Raw genomic sequence first — 15,198 nt, forward strand, 5'->3', positions numbered from 1 at the left:
GTTATTGCATTGTACGGAGTGTGTCTCAAGTGTCTGGAACACTAAAGAATCGATTTCAGGGATCAGCCCAATCGTTTGAGGGATGGGCGTGTCCTGAGGGCGGGGCAGGAGGCAGTGATGTGGCACAGTTGGTTTCCATTGGTTACTAGGTAACAGCTGCTAAGCAACACATTTAATCCTGCTGACGACCTCTTTAGCCAGGTCTTCCTTTTACCCTAAACTGCCCCCCTGTACCCTCATGGGGTAAAAGAGCCAGGGTCCCCACTATTAGCACAGCCCCCCATGAATGAGCCACTCTCACACCGTTACTTATGAATCAACGTCTTTATTGTGGTTTAGAAAAATACATCTTTAAAACGCAGCGGTCGGTCCGGGGTCAGTGCAGGCGACGCGGAGGTTATATATACGGCGTCTGGCCGGAGCCGCCGCCGCGCTTTTGTTCTGGTTATTAAAAGGTCAGTCATGGAGGCCGCTCAGACTCGGTGACCGCGGCCAGATCTATACATTATAGACATATGCGTGATGAAGGCAAATATATTCCTGTTAAAAAAACTCATTATAAGAAACGTTGTGTTTAGTGGCGTGATAAATAAAATACATTTTTTTCATTAAGAAATTAGAGCTTTGCGTCGATCGCTCGCGTACAAATCCTACGAATATTTAAATACAAAATCGCTAAAAAATAGGTAACAGATAATTCCTCGTAAGAATGCATCAAAAATCTTAATATCCAGGGAATCGGTAATCTTTTATAAGGGAGAATGTTTCAGGTTTTAGGCAGAAGGGGCAATTGTTACCCCTCGGGCTGTACAATAAGGGCGGGCGAGAAGACCACCAGGGTACTTAATTTCTGCTTTTTACCCCGAGTTAACAAAAAAAACCCGCAGATTCTTAGAAACTGATCCAGAAAGCCTAATGCTCTTATGGGGTAGTAGAGACAGGGAATAATTACTGCAGAGGCAGCCAGCCGCTGATAAAAAAACCCAAAAAAACTCCCATGATCCTCAGCCGGTCCGACACCAGCTTGGAAAGCCTGATTTATTATAACAGCACGCGGAGAGCTGCCTATTCAGATTAAAATCTCCAATCTGGGTCTCTACAGCCCCCAAAACATCATTTCATGGGCACGCGCATCGTGAATATATATCCCCCCCCCCCCTTCCAGTACAGAGACACCTGGGGGTACGGTGCCTGCGAAAACAGTACAAGGGGTCCGTAGGAACAAGATATAGCGGCCCCTGGACGATCTGGCACACAAGAGGTTACTCATATTCTCCCCAAAAATAAAATCTGTGTTAATATCTGCAGTTTTAGTACAAAAAGTTGTTACTAGCATCTGCCGGACCGGGAAACCTCAAGGGAAGAAGCGCCATCTTTATGTCTGCCTAGACGCATGAAGCGGGACGCAGGACGTCTCCCACACGGACAACGCGTTTGGCTCAAAGGATGACTCCAAAACCCGCCATAGGAAACACGACACACTTACAGAACCCCAAGAGGATTCAGACGCCCGACACATTTCTCATTTACATAGAATTGAGGATTAGGATCCATCTGTAGCGTGTTCAACATCTACCGCATCCAAGGACACGCGTGTGACCGGGGCACGGCCCGGGGGCGATAAGAGGAGACTGGGCATTCTGTGGGGTACTGGGGGTAGATCACGTACACAATAAAAGGCACTGATTGAACCACAGATTGTGCTGATGAAAACTAAAAAACATAATTGGTGAATAACGTTCTAGGCTACAGCAGAACAGGTAAAGGGTTAACGTCTTAATGCCCATTCTAAGGACCGCGGTATTTGTTCCTGACGCGTCTGGGAAGAGGAAAAGGATCTGACATCTCGGACTCTTAAACTAAGTACGTATTTAGACCTTGGCCCGAAACGTGGCGGTTAATCCAGCAGGTCCCTTAAACAGGCTGTTCGTGGCGAGATGTGATTAGTGGGAGTTAGTGACGTTCCATTTCCTTCCTCGTGTGACCCCCTGCCGCGTGGAGAGTCCAGAAACGCATTGCTATGTATGGCGCTGGTGACCTTTCCTCGGCAGCTCCTCGTGCTTGCGTTGGGGCGAGATCCTCCCCGTCGCGGCTGATCATGGGGTGTTGGTTTTCAGTAAGATTCCCTGCAGATCCTCGGGAAATTTCTCTATTATCGTGTCCACGTGTTCCTGCAACTTCTCCAAAGTCTCCGCTTTCACCGGGAGATGTTCACTCTCTGCCTGCACCTGGAAAACAGAACGCGCTTAACAAAGGAAGCACAGCGCGCCCAACGATGCAAGAAAGCACAGCGATGCAAGAAAGCACAACGTGCAGGAAGCATTCAATGCGTCTGTCTCCAGAATGAGACCCCCCTCCCGGCCCGCGGATTACGTCTCTGACGGCGGGATTTACCTCCACAGGCTCTTTTCACACTTACCAATTTATTTTTAAGTTTTAAAACCAGGTCCACGGCTTCAACTTCTGTGTGTTTCTCCACCCAAATGGGTAAATCCTGAATAAAACAGAATTCCTGTATCACAATGACACGCTGCGGTCACACGGGAAGCACAATACTCCGAATACTAACCGCTTGTGAGTATTGGAATGAAACGCGTTTCCACCATTTACCGTTTCTTTTCCTCCTCGCTGGATTCAGGAGCCGAATGCCTACCGTATGCCAACCCTGTTGGTTACGCCCACTCCTGGCCAGGCTCCACCCACTTTCTACCTGTTTAATAAATATTAATGAGCAGGTACCTCATTACAAAGCGCTTCGAGGTGAAGTGCCTCTAGTTTTCGGGTCATCTCTTTCCGGCGTATTCTGAACCAGCCGTCAAAGTTTGGGGAACGGAGGAAATGCCTTAAAGGAGCGGAAACAGCGGAAACAATTTACACGATACGGGCAGCCATAGTGAATGTCGTGCTGTAACCATAGCGATAGAGCGGCGAGTACCTGTAAAGGCCGATCCAGTCCCCTTTTAGATGGGAGGTGAGCTGAGGTCCGGCTTTCTCCAGGGTCTTCATGAACTCCTCTTGGCAGAAAGGTTTCAGCTGAGGAGGACTCTGCAACACAAACGCGGAGATGCAAGACCGGCGGGCAGCGTTACTAACCGGCCCTGCGGGCCGCCGCGTTGCTACCACCCACCTTCCACGCGGAGATGCTTTTCAGAAGCGGCATCAGACTGGCCACGTAGCGTTCCTGCGCGAGACGAAGCAGAGGAGATATATAAAACGCAGCGGGAGGGGAGAGCAGGGAGAGGAGAGAAGGCCACGTACCAGGGGGATGATGAAGCTTTGGGTCAGTTCAAGAAAATGACGCCGCAAAATAGCGTTCTGCGCCTCCGAAGGCCGTTTCTGCTGAACGCCCTGAAAGACAGGAGAATGCGTCGGGAGGGAATTCCGTTCTTTTCATTCACAGGAGAAACACGATTTAATTAGCCGGGGAGGAAAAACATTCAGCCTGCGCGCCCGCCACTCCTGAGCCTCATCCCCTACAGACCAAGCCCAGAGAACGTGTCTCCGGCTCGGGATCGCAGTGCGTTTCCGGCCTGAATAAACACGCAACGCGCATGAAGGAGCTTCGTCAAGCGGCGCGGACTGGGATCCGGCTTACTGTCTGCCTCGTCTCCCAGCAAAACCAGTGCAGAGACCGGGAAGCAGAGAGGGTAACGATCCCTCGCAACACCAAGCGCATCGCACCGTGGGAACGCTCTTCATATGTTCTGGCCAAACACGTTACATTGTTAAAGCTCTAGGAAGGGGGCAAAGTAAGGCAGGCTTTTGAGCCGTGAACACGATTTAAAGTTATCTGCTTCACAGGCCCCCGAACGTCTCTGGCAGGAGAGACGTGAAGAGAAACAATAAATGTTATTTTTATTATTTATAGATATTATTATTAGATATTTTTGCAGGATTTTTCTTTGGATTTGCCCGAATACCTTCTGCAGCTGTTTGATGATCTCCTCGTCCCGGTTAAGGTACGTTTTGTATGAGCTGTAAACCCCTGCGAGGGAAGCGGAGGTGAAGCTGGTGAGTGACGCGCATGCACTCGGCTCAAAACGCTACGAGCGGAAAAACACACTCACCAGGCTTTGAATCCAGGGTTTTAAGGTTCTTTAACTTCTTGACCTTCACTTGTTTGGGAACATCTCCTGCGTGAATTAGAAAACAGCACTTTATTAACCCATATGCTGTGGTGGTGGTGGGGGGCTTCAGTCATTTGGTACAGAGCAGGGGGGCTGGCACGTTCAGGAAAAGCCAAGTGGCCCCATCAGCCCCCCCCCCCATCCAGTTAACTCACATACTGACACACGTTTACACTAATACACACACGCTCACACACTCATGTTAACGTACACTCCCTCTCACACACAATTATGCATTCATGCTCACACACACACCTATACATACACTCTCACATACATACATACAAACACACTCACCCCCTCCCATCTCACTCCCCTCTCCGTACACAGAGCCGTGCAAAATTCTTTACAAAGGGCCCGTCAGACATTAAGATTTTTTGCCCCCTGGTAGAGAGTGACGCCCTCCTATGTTTTCTCTATAGAATCTTTAACAGCCTTCACTGCGATATTGTTTCTTGATTTTAATTCTCGTGGGGCTGATGTCGGCCCCCGTGGAACCATCACCCGGTGACGCCCTGAATAAGCCGAGCGTTACCTGCGAGTTTGATGTCTCCGATGCGGATGATGTGTGGCCAGTGCTGCAGAGTTTTAGCAAAAAATGGGTTTGTGACCCCAAAGATGACAGAGGGCCTGAAAAACAAGGGTGAAAATAGAATTGTAATAGATTGTAAGCTCCTGTGCGCAGCCCCCCCACCTGTTCTGTTATACGCTATTTGTTATGTCCTGTCTACCCATTGCACAGCACTATGGAATATGATGGCGCTATAATAAACAATAATAAATAATCTCAGAAAGGACAGTAAAGAGGCTCTAAACCGGAATCACACGCAGCAACGTCAGCCGAGCGCGAGAGGTCATATTCCCCCCAACCGCCAGGCGCAGTCGGGGTACTTACGGTGCCTGCGTCCGCGTGGTGTACTCCTTGAATTCCGTGTCGTGGATGGTGAAGTAGGGTCTGTAGTCGCTGCAGTATTTCAGGGGAGCGATGCACCTGCGCGACGGGGATGCAGAACGTTACGAGAGGTTCGTTCCCATCTGGGAAGCCTCCCAGGTGCGATTCATAAATGTGGCGCATGCTCAGTCTCCTCTCCAGGTGGCGCTATTAGAACACTAGGATATGGAACCCAAAACCGAGTGCGAGCGCTCACACTCCGTTCACCGACTCTCAGAACATCCACTCATTTAAATAACTGTGAAATGGACTTTATTCATTGTGGGGCGATAAGGCACCCCCATTGAACCGAGACGGGTTTATTACGCTCTACGATTAATTGTTTGTTGGTTAAAAATCCTCTGGATTCTTACAGACTAAAGATCTATTCCTAGAACCACAAAACAGCGACAGGACGACACGTTTTATCTCACCCCACAAGAGCCAGAACCGTCTCAGATGACTGGGAGGGCGAGGGGGCCATGACCACGAGGGGCTCTCCTAATAACACGAGTTCCCACAGTAACTGGATGTGGATAAACACCGGACAGAAGCATCTGAAAGAACAGGAGCCACAAGGTTCACATAAACACCCGGGTAATTATTGCCCTATCGCACAGGGTACGGGCAGCACTCATCCAAAAGCCTCGTTACAGCGAGAGGCGACCAACGTCTCCGGGCTACTTACCTAAAAATATCGACTTCATGGACGCTGGGCAAGGTCACCGAGATGTGTGCGTCCGACTACAGGGGACAGAGAAACAGACGACTACACGTAAGAGAAACATTTATTCTGTGTATATTCACCGGACTGGGCTCTAGCGTTGGGCTCTTAGCCAATGACCCCCGGAGCTTAGATTCATCATCAGAGTTGGATTTAAAATGAATTCAGTTAAGGTCATTAGTAATGATAAGAATGTTTCCATCCAATTACCACAGCTGGTACCTTTAAATCAAAATCATAAAGTTATCTTAATTCATTTATGGTGGCCGCTTGGCGCCTGCCACGTTGGGACTCGGACACCGTTAATCCCAGACACGACAGGCAATGTTATTAGTCTATTTCCGTCGTACCGGCTGCGTGAGCTCCAGCATCTGCGTTGTTCCGGGTTTATCGAGACGCGTCGGGATCCGGACCTTAAAAGAGATCACAGAGTTTTATACGAAATAATCGCCCGCCGTACGTTCCGGGTTTATAAACGGCAGCAAAGATTATTCCTCTGTCTGTGAGGAGATCCATGACGGCTCCCTTATCACCACTAAAGCTATTATTTTCTTTTATTTAGACAGTTATGGGTAGATTTACCTTAAATATAAGTAAATATTTCTAAGCAGGTCCAGCTATATTGATCACGAAGACAGAATTTAAAGCAAGGCAGAAGCCGGCCATTTAATCTTCCGGGCTCATCACTGCCAGCCGGACAGGGGGCAGCAATCACACGGAATAATGATTGGGGTCCGGGGGCAGGCGCTTTCCATTACCTTTATCACAACTCCCATTATCGGCAGGTTTAGTGTTTTTCCAGGTAGCGGCTCCGGCCATCGGTCAATGTCGCTGCAAGCTGGAAAAGATTGTGATCAGAGACGCCGTCCCTTTAAATCCGTGACCAGCACAAATAACGCCCCCTACTGGTGGTACACTTCAAGCTTAACCCTCCAGGCCAGCGAGGATTTGCAGGTGTTTGACGCCAGGTACGTAGCCGGCCGGCCAGGGGGAGGAGGTTTAATGTATCTATTATTTACTGCCCAAAGAGCAATCAATCAGAACAATAGCTGGGAATTTACGAGCAGGTATTTAAAGAGCCGAATCCCAACAGAGACCGCGGCAGGGATTATTTATTCATACGCTAAGTAAACCGGGCTGATTGTTTATAGCGCAAGAGGCCACGTCTCAGAAAAGTCATCCAAAGTCTGATTGGAAATCAATGAACCTGCGCAGGAAAAGAGGCCGTCGGCGGCAGAGTCACCGGCTGCGATCAGAGTCCGGCTTCAGCTCACAGACTGTTTATTGTCTCCTCAGGGTCACCTCACTGCCCCAGAACACCCCATGCGGATGAGAAGAGACCGCGGCGCTCACGGCTTACCTGCCTCCAAGCAGGGGTCGCTCCTCTCAAAGTACTCCGGGGCAATCTGTTTCAGAACCGCGTGGAAAAACGTGACATATGGAAGCTTGCTGATCAAAACTAAAGACTGGGGAGGAAATAAGAATGCATATTTAGGATCTGATCCGAAACTCAACATCTTAACTGACAGACGTCTTTACTGGGTGGGGGGGGGTCGGGGGAACCTGCTCCCTGCGCTGATTGGCCTCTTGTTTGTCGCATTTCCCGACGCATGGACGGCACAGCCAGGAGAGATCAAACACAAGCTTGTCTCACACGGCGCCGTCACCAATAGTTACCTTTTGGAAGTAGCCCCTTTTCAGAGTCTTGTCTCTAACTTGTCGGAAATACACGTAACCATAGAAACAGGCCGGGTCTTTCTATAGGAAGAAAAACAGAAGGAAAATGTTGTTTTTCATGTTAGAAAGAAAACAGTCAGATTCACCATGATGGAGAACGATCAACAATTCCCAATATCTGCTGCCAGATTGTGCCATTGGCCAGAGTCACAAGCAGCTCTGTACTGATTGGCTGGGCCACTGACCAAAATTACAGGCAGCTCCGTACTGATTGGCTGGGCCACTGACCAAAATTACAGGCAGCTCCGTACTGATTGGCTGGGCCACTGACCAAAATTACAGGCAGCTCCGTACTGATTGGCTGGGCCACTGACCAAAATTACAGGCAGCTCCGTACTGATTGGCTGGGCCACTGACCAAAATTACAGGCAGCTCCGTACTGATTGGCTGGGCCTTTGACCGTAGTCACAGGCAGCTCTATAGCGATTGGTTGAGGTTAAGGTCCTGTTGTTGTCAGCAGCTACTCATTATTTTAGATTCTACCGTCTTTATTTGCTTTTCCTCCAACTAGTTATAAGGAAAAACTAGTATTTCTTTAACAAAGTAATTTAATACCAAAATATCCAAACCTTTAAATAAACGGGTGAGTCCCGGTCCGCTTGGTCGAGGACGCAGTGCAGAGACGTCTTCCTGCCGCTCGCCTGCCGGAATCTGAAGCAAAACTGAGTGTCTCCGAGACATCCTAAAGAAAAACATCCGGCGGTCAGTAAAACCTCCGCAGCACCCGGAACGTCCAGAAATCCTCAAAGCCAACAGAACCGAAGGGATTTCAAACGTTTATAGACAGCGGTCCGATCCCAACTCCTCTGGCGAGGAACGGGTTAAATACCGCCACTGGGTATCATTTCCATTAACAGCGTAGGAGAAAACGGCAAACAAGCAGAAGAAAATGTTACATCCGCTTAACGGCATCAAAAAGAGACATAACGGTAAAAACAATAAACAATCCAAAGGGGGACTTCTACGCTCTCTCCGGGCCGCTCGGTCACTATTACCACGGATTCACACCAGATCACGGAGACACGAGATGCCTCTATGTACCAACGGAAAGGAAATTACCCCCCCCCCCCCAACAGAATGAATAATAATTAGGGAATAAAAAGACATATTACCTGAATTAGAGTCTGGGAATGATAAATAGCAGATACTTGTTTTCTGAAGGAAAAAAAAAGTATAAAATATAATTAAAGACTTGTCTGATTTTTATTTTTTCCAAAAATAAATGAATGGCTTTTATATTAATGTAAATGATCATAATTATATTCCAGAATTGCGTAGGTTAATTTTGGGTAGAAATTATTATTATTATAAAAGAAAAGAATTAATAAACAAGGTTTCTTCTGTTTTTACGTTAAATCTTAAAACAAAACAATCTCTAAAAACGTTTGAATATTTTTATCACAAGTAATAAAAGAACAGACTTCATCCCTGGTTCATGTTGAACACATTACATGTATGTTGTATGTTACCTCTTTATCCGTGAGCTTAGCATGTGGGGGATACAACGCCTACAGGGGAGGAAAAAATAAAGAAATCAGGTAAAATTGTAATGCGTTCTTTTGCATTCTGACTGTTACCAAGATTCTTATTCACAATTTAAACTTTGCCAAGAAATATGAAGAAAGAGCTCAAGTTCCACAATTACAGCAAAATGATACTTTTAGATGCAATGTAAGGAGGTTTGATTTTAATGAGGGGGTAGATAAATGGAACAGCCTCCCAGCAGAGGTGGTGGAGGGTAATACAGTGAGGTATTAAACATGCATGGGATAGACATACGGCTCCTGAATCTAAGAAGAGACCAACGACTGATTAAGGTTTGAGTCTTTACAGCGGGAAAAACGGGCGACCAGACGGGGGCCGGATGTTTTTAAAGGCTGTTATTATTTATTCATTTATATAGCACCACCATATTCCGCAGCGCTGTATGATGGGTACAGAAACAAAAGGTGAAGCGGGTCCTGCTCACAAGAGCTTACAATCTAGAACGTATATAAAGCATTAACCAGCAGAAACTTCCCGGCTGTAAGCGGAATAATAATTCTCTCCCCTTTACACAACGACTCGACTCGCTGCATCAGCAAAGTCAAGCGGCAAAGTCCGTCCTGGATTTCCAAGAAAAGAATTCCTCGGCCACGAGAACCCAGCAGCATCACCGCAGGAGGTCATTCGGGTTCAGACTCTGCACATGAAGATCATCCTGCGCTGTCTATACTCTCCCTGTCCTCACCCTCCTCGTTACACCCGGGGGGGGGGGGGTCCATCAGACGTATGCGCGACCCCCGCCAGGAAACGGCCCTCCCTGTGCCCTTTAACAACCGTTCTCAGAGCAAGATGAGGAAGAGACCGCCGAGGTGTTACAGGACGATGTCACACTTATTCCATACCTGCTACTTTTACAGAGCACTGGTTATAGTCAGATGCCACCGGCGGGGCTTATCAGGCAGACACGGATTTCTACGAGGAAAGTCTGGCCGGTTTAGGATGTCTGAGGCCCAAAACGTAATATTTATTGGGATTCGGGGTTCTGAAAGATCCGCGGAGAGCGGCGAAAACGCACAGAAAACACAAAGTTCTGGCAGATAAGTTCTAGAAGCAGCGGCTTATTTAAAGGTCCCGAGGCCACAAGCTGACGGCCAGCAAAGCAGCTTTCCCCGAAGCCAAACACGGCCACGTCTTCCTGGTGGCGGATGGAATCTCTAATATTTACTCTCTGAGGCCAGCGACGTGTCCCTCTAAACCAAACGTGGGTTTTGCCTGCGACAGGGACCCCCCCGTCCTGCCACCAGATATTAACACTGTTAGATTACCGATTGGTGAATTAGATTGCAAGCTCTTTGGAGCACATAACATCAGTAGGTTTTTATATTAACCATGTATGATGGAGGATGAACGCTGCACCGGTAGGAAGGGCTGCAGAGAAAGCTGAAGCCTTTCAATACTAATGAGTGACAGGAGATATTCAGACGACAGAGACCGCCGAGTCCTGCAGCAGCTCTTGAAATGCAGACCTGTCAATCATGGCTGTACTAGAGTTTAATCAAAGAAATTCTGACATCGTAAAAATGAATTGAAGCAGCACATATACAAAGGATGCATGCACAACGCCAACAACAGCGCAACGCCGCAACACCAACAACAGCGCAACGCCACACCGCCAACTGCGCAACGCCAACAACAGCGCAACGCCACACAGAATTCCCCAGCAGTGTCTGTCTGTGGGTTGGGGGGTCCCTGTTGGGACTGGAGGCCAGAACATTCTGCCATGGCCCTGTCTGGCAGGTTGGGGTCCAAAGCCACCTTATTGGCCTGGCAGGTTGGGGCCCCTGATTGGCCCTGCCTGGCAGGTTGGGGTCTCCGGGCACCTGTTTACTTCCGCCAGGCAGGATGGGGTCCCAGGGCCTGGGTTTGGGGTATTCCAGGCAGTTGCTGGCTTCTTTTGCCCCCCTTACCTCCACAGTCTGGCCCAGCTCCAGGTCAAAGCCCACCACACAGATACAGTGCAGCCAGCCAGAGAAGCGGTCCCAGGGGAGGGACACGGGGTCCCCCGGGGGCGCTTCCACCCCATCACCCGACATGTCTACCCGCGGCGAGCCGCCATCCATCCGTCAATACACCAAGACCTCAGCGTCATCAGCAATAGCCGTCGACTCGGGGTAATGATGCAGCGAAGCGCAGGAAGACCGGGCGGAAGTGCTGCCTCTGCACCTGTCAGACAATGAGGAAGAAGGGGAGGGGGCAAAGCAGCTCAGGTACAGAGGCAGGAGGGCAAAGCTCTTAGCCGGGGGGGGGGTGAGGGCAAAGCTCTTAGCCGGGGGGGGGTGAGGGCAAAGCTCTTAGCCGGGGGGGGGGGGGTGAGGGCAAAGCTCTTAGCCGGGGGGGGGGGGGGGGGGGGCAAAGCTCTTAGCCGGGGGGGGGGGGGGGGGTGTGAGGGCAAAGCTCTTAGCGGGGGGGGGGGGGGTGAGGGCAAAGCTCTTAGCCGGGGGGGGGGGGGGGGGTGTGAGGGCAAAGCTCTTAGCCGGGGGGGGGGGTGAGGGCAAAGCTCTTAGCCGGGGGGGGGGGGTGAGGGCAAAGCTCTTAGCCGGGGGGGGGGGGGGGGTGTGAGGGCAAAGCTCTTAGCGGGGGGGGGGGGGGTGAGGGCAAAGCTCTTAGCCGGGGGGGGGTGAGGGCAAAGCTCTTAGCCGGGGGGGGGGGGGGGTGAGGGCAAAGCTCTTAGCCGGGGGGGGGGGGGGGGTGAGGGCAAAGCTCTTAGCCGGGGGGGGGGGGTGAGGGCAAAGCTCTTAGCCGGGGGGGGGGGGCAAAGCTCTTAGCCGGGGGGGGGGGGGGGGCAAAGCTCTTAGCCGGGGGGGGGGGGGTGAGGGCAAAGCTCTTAGCCGGGGGGGGGGGTGAGGGCAAAGCTCTTAGCGGGGGGGGGGGGGGGGTGAGGGCAAAGCTCTTAGCCGGGGGGGGGGGGTGAGGGCAAAGCTCTTAGCCGGGGGGGGGGGTGAGGGCAAAGCTCTTAGCCGGGGGGGGGGGGTGAGGGCAAAGCTCTTAGCCTGGGAGGGGGTGAGGGCAAAGCTCTCAGCCTGGGGGGTTGAGGGCAAGAGGGCAAAGCTCTCAGCCTGGGTGGGCTGAGGGCAAAGCTCTTAGCCTGGGGGGGGTGAGGGCAAAGCTCTTAGCCTGGGGGGGGTGAGGGCAAAGCTCTCAGCCTGGGGGGGGTGAGGGCAAAGCTCTCAGCCTGGGTGGGGGGTGAGGGCAAAGCTCTCAGCCTGGGGGGGGTGAGGGCAAAGCTCTCAGCCTGGGGGGGGGGGGGGGGGTGAGGGCAAAGCTCTCAGCCTGGGGGGGGGTGAGGGCAAAGCCTAAAAAACTACAACCAAACTGCAAGCTGTGCCACCTGTGGGAAATCACGCAGCGGAGATGAGACGCTCTGCAAAAATACGTCCGACACGCCTGGTGCATCGAGGTATAAATCAGTGTCACTCGCTGGGCAGGATTCCTTCCCAAGCCCTTAACCTGGATTCATGAAATATTATTACATCATCGTCATTAGAACGGTTGGAGACGGTCGTCGACGTATTGCGGGTTGAGGATGTAGCGTCCTTGGACTCCGACCTCTTGTTGTCCCGGCTGTTTTAAGCACAACCCAGGAGAACTTCTTTCTAGGATCGAGTTGTCCAGAGAAAGGTCAGCTCAAGGTCAAGTTGATGGCCACCCAGTTAGCCTACCACCCAATGATACAAAGTGACGTTTTTGCGGACCCCAAAGGGGTGACGAGGGCTGTTTTTACGCACACTGAATGCTTATAGCCTTGTGTGGTTACGGCTAACCTATTTTAGGTATAATTCCCCGTTAAACTCTTCTGGTCTCGAGTCGTTCCCCGCCTGCTTATTCACCAATAGAGCTTCGTTTAGAGTGAGGTCACGCGGAACTTTCCCCAATTATCACCAATAAGAGGAGATCATCCGGTAACATCTGTCGGGTGACCTTTTCCGTCACGTAAACTCCAAATTCCCCTCGGCGTCTAGATGTTAAACTGGAGCGCGTTTACCGCCCACCTCTCCGGGGCTTTCAGCTCGTAACAATAATTGAAAACACTCTTTTGTCATTAATTCTCTGGCCGTAAAACGATATTTTAGGAACGGCCCGGATAAAGTTTAGAGAGCCCCCGAGAGCAGGGCTCTGGGCTGTAGCTGTGATCCATAACGGGGATTAACGGGTTAATCGGCGGAATAGATTGGAATCCTCAGCAGTTACCGTCAGTCCTCGTGGGATTGGGGTCCGGCCCGGGCTCATGGCGACAGCCGTACCCCCACCGAGGGGGGGGGTGCAGGGGCCCAACATGAGCCCTTCTTCCCATCCAGGAGGTGTATCCCGCCGCCGCGGCTCCGGGACACCCTGGGCGCTCGGAATGATCGTCCAGTATAGATCGTGAAAATAGGGGTAACATCGTGGGCCACCCCAAAGCAAGCGGACCCCGAAAATATTAACCCTTTCAGAGCCCCATGTAGTGGCTCACCAAATGGTGCTAATACCGGTTGTCCTGGAAACCATAACTTCTCATTATTTAAAAATACAATTAATTGAGTCACCTGCATTCAAGCAGGGAGATCAACCATAACATACTGTGAGCAAAAGCACCGACTGGGGGTCTTACTTAGCATTTTTTGTTACCCTAAAGGAGAGCTCTGATGCTTAGGACAAGGGGTATATGAATTTTTCGGGGGATTTTTAATATAAGGCAGTCAGGGGGTTTAACCCCGCAAATGCCGGGAGTTATTTGAAGAAAGCAAGCGATCAGGCAGCAGCACAACAAGTTCTAAGGGTTACCCCGGGGGGCTTCCTAGGCAAAATGATTCAGGGGGGCAAAAAGATAATTCTTATGCAAGTTAGTGAACAAGATCCATTATAATGATATCAACACGAGGAATCCTCCGAGGGGGCCCCTAAACAGCTGCCTAGTCTGATTATACGGCCCCCCGTGGGTTACTCGATGATTTCTCCGGGGTCCCTGGAGAGACGCAGACGAACGGATTCGCTCCATCTGCCAAGCTTCACAGTAAACGATTTGGGTTGGGGGCCACCTCCCACTGGCTCTGTAGTATTGTACTAACTACTCCCCCCTCGTATCTACGCCGCAGGGCTCACCACAGAACTTCACAATCACTTATTACATCAATTTCTTCCAAACACCGCCTTCCTTTTTATTTTATTGCACTTTTTTTTATTACTTTTCAAACCCTGCCCAGAAATAATTCTTTCTTTTTTCAACAAAACTGCTAAATTTGAATGTCGTGCAACCCGAGGAGCTGACACTCGGAAGTACATTTCATGATACCATTATCTGACGAATTCGGGCTTTGATTCTGATTGCTAGCATTAGCTGGAAAGTCCTGGCGGAATTATCTGAAGGGTTAAAACGAGGATTTCTGTCACATTGTGAAACCAGATTCACCAGAAAAGTGCCAAAACGTCAGCCTATGAAACGCGTTGGGGATTTTTCACCAGACAAATGGGAACTACCTAACTTTTGCCCCTGATTTAGCCCCGGGAGGGGTGAGATCCCCTGATTTTGCCCAAGGAGGGGTGAGATCCCTGATTTGGCACCGGGAGGGGTGGGATCCCCTGATTTAGCCCCGGGAAGGGTAGGATCCCCTGATTTAGCTCTGGGAGGGGGGAGATCCCCTGATTTTGCCCAAGGAGGGGTGAGATCCCTGATTTGGCACCGGGAGGGGTGGGATCCCCTGATTTAGCCCCGGGAAGGGTAGGATCCCCTGATTTAGCTCTGGGAGGGGGGAGATCCCCTGATTTAGCCCCGGGAGGGGGGAGATCCGATCCTCTCCCTCCCTCCTCCTCAGAGTCTGGGGCTGTTTCTTTTGACAGTTTCCAATGGGCGTGGAAGCGGCGAGGAAGGGCTCGAGAACCGGTTGGCCGCCGCCGACGTCACTCTACCCGCCTTCACACAGGTTACGCCCCCTTGGTGTGGTGACGCAGGAGGCCGGTCGCTCGGATTCAGCATGGCGGCGCGGGAGGCAGGGGAGCTCGGTGGGGCCCAACTGGTATAACCCGTCCACTCCGTGACCCAGCGCGAGATCCGTGAGTCCCCACGATACAGGAGCCCGTCCCCGCGCTGTGCAGTTTTCGCCTCGGCCACCCTCCTCCGGAACCCCGTCACCGGCTGCCGGGCCCCAAAACTCCTGCTT

The 15,198-nt window shown here is 51.0% G+C and overlaps 1 protein-coding gene across 1 annotated transcript; it reads right to left on the reverse strand.

The window, feature by feature from the left end:
- Positions 1–2,096: 2,096 nt before the first annotated feature.
- LOC149271859 (protein DENND6A-like) lies at positions 2,097–11,097 on the reverse strand. Its single transcript, XM_089507078.1, has 20 exons — positions 10,972–11,097; positions 8,989–9,027; positions 8,632–8,674; positions 8,089–8,201; positions 7,460–7,540; positions 7,143–7,248; positions 6,541–6,620; positions 6,133–6,195; positions 5,747–5,802; positions 5,493–5,615; positions 5,023–5,118; positions 4,663–4,757; positions 4,068–4,133; positions 3,921–3,985; positions 3,259–3,348; positions 3,128–3,181; positions 2,936–3,045; positions 2,740–2,842; positions 2,420–2,494; positions 2,097–2,228 (listed from the first exon to the last, which is right to left on the reverse strand). The coding sequence occupies exons 1-20, from the start codon at positions 11,095–11,097 to the stop codon at positions 2,097–2,099; spliced, it is 1,716 nt and encodes a 571-aa protein (XP_089363204.1).
- Positions 11,098–15,198: the final 4,101 nt, after the last annotated feature.

Source organism: Sceloporus occidentalis, unplaced genomic scaffold (genome assembly GCF_023333645.1).
Source record: "Sceloporus occidentalis isolate IW3139 unplaced genomic scaffold, rSceOcc1.0.p SCAF_455, whole genome shotgun sequence".
Classification (NCBI taxonomy): Eukaryota; Metazoa; Chordata; class Lepidosauria; order Squamata; family Phrynosomatidae; genus Sceloporus; species Sceloporus occidentalis.